Source organism: Cebus imitator, unplaced genomic scaffold, assembly GCF_001604975.1.
Source record: "Cebus imitator isolate Cc_AM_T3 unplaced genomic scaffold, Cebus_imitator-1.0 Scaffold0, whole genome shotgun sequence".
NCBI classification, from domain to species: Eukaryota; Metazoa; Chordata; class Mammalia; order Primates; family Cebidae; genus Cebus; species Cebus imitator.
The window spans coordinates 5,262,569-5,264,323 of NW_016107315.1; the positions used below are offsets into that span (position 1 = coordinate 5,262,569).

At 44.2% G+C, this 1,755-nt stretch overlaps 1 protein-coding gene across 1 annotated transcript in view; it reads left to right on the top strand.

The window, feature by feature from the left end:
- The window catches only part of SLC25A20 (solute carrier family 25 member 20), a 43,544-nt gene that overhangs the window by 9,534 nt on the left and 32,255 nt on the right, over positions 1-1,755 (top strand). The window contains exon 2 of the mRNA XM_017509604.2: positions 965-1,057. Within this exon, the coding sequence (XP_017365093.1) occupies positions 965-1,057 (93 nt within the window). The remainder of the gene's footprint in view (positions 1-964; positions 1,058-1,755) is intronic.

Consider the following 1,755-nt stretch of genomic DNA (forward strand, 5'->3'; position numbering starts at 1 on the left):
GCCTCCTGAGTCGCTGGGATTACAGGCACGCGCCACCATGCCCAGCTAATTTTTTGTATTTTTAGTAGAGACGGGGTTTCACCATGTTGACCAGGATGGTCTTGATCTCTTGACCTCATGATCCACCTGCCTCGGCCTCCCACAGTGCTGGGATTACAGGCTTGAGCCACCGCGCCCAGCCTGTGATGATTAATTTTATGTGTCAACTTGACTAGGCTACAGAGTACCCAGATATTTGGTCACACATTATTCTGAGTGTGCCAGTGAGGGTGGTTTTGGATATTAACATTTGAATCTGTAAACTGATTAAAGCTACTTGTCCTTCCTAATGTGAATGGACCTCATCCAGTTAGTTGAAGGCCTGAATAGAACAAAAGGCTGACTGACACTTCCCTGCAACTGAGAGGGAACTCCTGTCTGAATACTTGAACTGGAACATTAGTCCTCTGATTTCAGACTTGAACTGAAACACTGGTTCTTTTTGGGTCTTACACTTGCCAACTCCAGATCTTGGGACTTCTCAACCTTCATAATTGTATAAGCCATTTCCTTATAATAAATCTCTTGATATATATCTCCTGTTGGTTCTGTTTCTCTGAAGAATCCTGACCAATACAACACCCAAGAGAATTGAAAATATATATCCATACAAAAAACTTGTACACAAATGTTTATAGCAGCATTATTCATAATAATCAAAAAGTGGGAAAAACACAAATATCTATCAACTGATGAATAGGCGGGCATGCAAAATGTGATTTATTCATACAATGGGATATTATTTGCCAATGAAAGGAATGAAGTACTAATGAAATGAAAAAGAAGTTTGAATCTAGCAGGTTAAGTGAATGCTAAAGACATGTACACAGGTGCTTTGCTGTTTAGTTTGCAGACAGTTGGACCATTGCTGCTGATAGGCGGTTCTCATTCTGGTAGGTGACTGCGTTTTAACTTCTGGTTTCAGGTCCGACTGCAGACACAGCCACCAAGTTTGCCTGGACAGCCTCCCATGTACTCTGGGACCTTTGACTGTTTCCGGAAGACTATTATTAGAGAGGTTGGTATCTGGTGCGGGCATTCCTCTTACATTTACATGGAGGAACACATTCATGGAGTTGGTTTCTTACCCCCCAGAAGAGTAGGGTAACTGTGTGGTTCTGCTGGACAGCCTGCTCACAGCTGCCACTCCCTCACCAAGCCACCCTGTAACCCCCATTGTCATCTGCTTTGAAGTCTCAGGTAGTTCTAGCAACTGTCTCATACACATGACTAAAGCTAATAAAACGGTTCCCTCTTTTGGAAGATGGAATTTAGATCACAGAGAACTAGCGAGTAATAATTGAGATGTGAAATGGAAGAAAATGTACATCTGGCTGGGCACCATGGCATGTGCCTGTAGTCCCAGCTACTCGGGAGGATGAGGCTGGAGGATCTCTTGAGTCCAGGAGTTCTGGACTGTAGTGCGCTATGCCAATTGGGTGTCCGCACTAAGTTCAGCATCAATATGGTGACCTCCTGGGAGTGAGGGATCACCAGGTTGCCTAAGGAGGGGTGAACCAGCCCAGGTCGGAAACGGAGCAGGTCAAAACTCCCGTGCTGATCAGTAGTGAGATCGCACCTGTGAATAGCCACTGCACGCCAGCCTGGGCAACATAGCAAGACTCCGTCTCTTTTTTAAAAGTTATTAAAAAATAAAAGCTATTAAAAAAAAAGAAAATGTACATCTGGACTGGGCATGGTGGCTCACGCCTCTAA